We start from the raw sequence: 3,661 nt of genomic DNA on the forward strand, positions 1-3,661 counted from the left end.
TTACAATCATACACTAATTAATACTTTTAAAGATATTATTTTTCATGAGTAATAATCCCATGCGCAATGTGCAAGTGGGATGGCTAGTAATACCAAAAAAAGATGCACATAACCATTAAACTTATGAAAAATGTGGAGTCGATGTCCTGCAAAATTATTAGTTATAAATTGCAAAGAGTTACAAACCTAATTACGTCAAATTTGGTACACCGAAATCGAAAGGAATGGAATGGATATTTTATCGTTTCCTCCATTTCTTTTTATAGTGTCTTTATTATGAGTTGGAAAGAGCATTTCATTAGAATGATCTTTCTCCTCCAATTTGATGGAATGATGTTTCCTTCACAAAACTTAAATAATGTTCATCCCATCATTTCAACTAGTTTTATTCAAGTATGATATATTTTCTTTGAGATTCATATATCTAATAAATTGAATTTTTGATAAATAAGTTCGTCATTTTCAATTACATTCATCTATATCTTCAAGTTTAACTTGAAAAAAAGATAATTTTTCTTTCAATAAAATTATATTACACATTATACAACTTATTCCATTCCACCTATAGCTGAGTAAACAAATATTCCCTAACAAGGAGAGAGCGGGAAATAAATTAAAAATTATATTAATAGAAATTAACTAGCATCCCCTCTGGGTACATATCGAATTACATCCCGAAGGACGCATCCTTATGGCATCTGCAAGTACAAATTTAAAATATATAATAATGAATAAAAGAACACGACCGGTCATATAACTGAATAAGGAGCAATTCCATATAGAAGATGACTATGGTTCAAGTTCGCCAGATCTCGTAAGATCGATGAGTTGATTCGTCATTTAGGATGCTGCATTAGTCTGGTGTCGGGCCTTCTCTTTCTCCTTCACCTCACTGCCCTGCGTCTTGTCGTAAGCTTTGAGACACAGATCGAGATACGGGAAGAATTTAGGGTCCGATTGAGAAAGGAGCAACGTGAAAGAGCATAAGCGCATGTATTAAGATATACCAGGGTGATTTGCATGGATTTCCTTGTCAGCCTCAATGTTGTTAAGAGACTGATTGCCACTGTATATACCACCGAACCCTTCTTCATCGGCCCTCGTGGAGTACCCATCTCCAAACGACTGAGACATGACGTTCCTCCTTCATGTAGAAAGGGCCCAAGTGACCCATCAGTTTGATTTTCATATGCATTTGTTAGATCGATAAAGCTAGACTAATTAATCAGGACAATACGGAGACAAATAAGAAAGAATAACATTGATTTTGCTACCATAGTCAAGTTTTTGTCTACAAGACCTTCGACAGACCCGAAAGTGGGATGGTCCCCAAGGACCATAGAATTTCCCGGTTGTCTATACGTTTGATCATATTTTTCTGATTGATGTGAATGTACATGTACGGTCTCGTTGTGATCCGTTATATATAGACAATTCATAAATGCAAATGGTAAAAGTCTATGGACCTCAAGAAGCCCAACTACAAAAAGCCTCTCTCTATTTGGATCCAATTAGTTCAAGAATGGATTTGTTGATCAACTTGAAACGAATAATGTGCAGAATCTCAAGAAATTTTTATATGGAGAATCACACGTATTTCCCGTCGAAGAAGTACAGTATAATTGTAACTACTGAAGAAATTAAGGGGAATGGGATGCGTATGGTGTCAACTAATGATCTTTGGAAAATAAGATGATGATGGCACCACTACTTACATGGGCTTTTCATTGGCTGGATTCGGTTCCTTGAGCTTGTCCATGTTACTCTCGGGAGCACCGGCCACAGTAGTGGCTTGCCTGGATATGCCACTGGAGATTGTCTGGGCAACAGAGGATGACGAGAACAGCTGGGCGGTTGTCGGGTATTTTTTCGCAGATTTGGCCAGAGCAAGGTTCAAATTCATTGTGTTAGAAATGTTAATTTGCTTTGTAATCGAACTAGTGATGATGGCAAAAATGGGTGAGGAAGGGTGGGCTTATATGAAGCCTAGTGGGACTATATTGGCTTCTTCAAATTGGTCTTCTGATCCGAGTCTCCCTCCGGGTTGCATGTTTCTTTGTCTGTTTCCCGAGCAATAAGAGAGTGTTTGAAGAAGGAATAAAACTCTGGCCAGGAAAAAAGAAACATAATAATTAAAAAAAATAGAACTTGGGTAAATATTATTGGCAGTTCCCAAACTTCGGGTTCATGTAAAATTTTACTCCCCAGACTTTGTGAATTATTAATTGATCAAATCTGTATATATATATATATATATATATAGACTACAAGCTAACCAATGGGGATAGAATCGTAAAATAAGTAGCATGCTATGGTCAAATTATGAAATGTGTGAAATTAATGTAATGTAATTAATTATATAATTAATTCATATAAACATAATTGCATCATTTTCAATAAGTGCACAATGAATTATAAATATGTTAATTATACACAATAAATGGAATTGTAAGGATCTATTCAATTAATTAATGTAAAAATATTATTTTACATTGATAATTTCTAGTACGATAAATAAACGTAATAAAAATTATTCTTATAAAGATATGTATGTACATATATGAAGGAAGTAGTTCCTTACGTATATACTTATTTTTATAAGAATAAGTTGTGCTGCCTTTATTTATCATAATATGAAAATTAAACATTTCATACATGTATTTATATATATATATATATATATATATATATTGCATTCCTATTTCTTCCCCCTACTCTCTATACTAAGGTAGAATTGGTACATTAATTATACCCATCAAATGTATGAATAAAAATAATTAATTTTGTTTTCTATAGGAAGCTAACCAATTTTTAATTTTACCAGTGAAAAATGGTAGTTCGAAAATGCCATATGAGAAAAATGAGACAGTATGAATGATATTGTAGCAAATACGGATTCCTAATTAACTGTCCAATTAGAGATGGTTGGAACAAACAGGCCCGTCCCGATCAGATTCAAGCCCGCAGCCATGGCCCAATGGCCCAGACTTTCTCAACAATATTGGCTCCTGCGGTGATCAGCAGCTCTTCATATGATCTGGTTCTTATTCCAAATGGAGATTATTTCCAAGCCATAGGAATTGGCAGAGTTAATTTGGTGGTTAGTTTTATTCTTATAACGTGTCGATACCAGATTACCTTGCAACTTGCTCGCCATTGCAGAACTTTTCGATGTTCTGGATTATTGCGTAACTTTTTTCTCAGACTTATATCTCATTTATGGCCACACCACGATGAGGACGATTGGAGAATGGAGCTCCACGGAAGGGGTTATTATCTGCGTCGGGTGGCACCATCAATCTTCGAGTATCAAGCAGAGAAGGCAGTGGACACAATCAAGTTTGGTGCCGGAGGACTTGAGCGGAAGGCTACCCCAATTATTATATTTAGGAGGAAAGGCAACATACAAGGATTGTGATGTTTATTTTCGTACAAAGAGAAAAAAAAATCCCAATTAGTGCAGATAAAGTGAAAGATATATTTGGTTTGAATAACTGTGACTAATGGGGACCATTAAAAACGACGTCAATTTCAAGTGCGCATTATTTTCTCATCATCGTCGATGACTGTAGTAAGGGGAATTCGGCTATACGGCCACATAAAAAGTCTCACGTACCTTATGAGTTTCTGAAATTTAATCAAAATTCAGTTTAATAGCTTT

General features: G+C 35.2%; 1 protein-coding gene across 1 annotated transcript; it reads right to left on the reverse strand.

Annotated features, from left to right (window-relative positions):
• Window positions 1-599: 599 nt before the first annotated feature.
• Window positions 600-1,959, reverse strand: LOC116209942. Its single transcript, XM_031543707.1, has 3 exons — window positions 1,716-1,959; window positions 1,008-1,144; window positions 600-914 (listed from the first exon to the last, which is right to left on the reverse strand). Exons 1-3 carry the CDS (start codon window positions 1,901-1,903, stop codon window positions 841-843), a joined length of 399 nt encoding a protein of 132 aa, XP_031399567.1. The 5' UTR covers window positions 1,904-1,959; the 3' UTR covers window positions 600-840.
• Window positions 1,960-3,661: the final 1,702 nt, after the last annotated feature.

The sequence above is a fragment of the Punica granatum genome, chromosome 6 (assembly GCF_007655135.1).
Source record: "Punica granatum isolate Tunisia-2019 chromosome 6, ASM765513v2, whole genome shotgun sequence".
Classification (NCBI taxonomy): Eukaryota; Viridiplantae; Streptophyta; class Magnoliopsida; order Myrtales; family Lythraceae; genus Punica; species Punica granatum.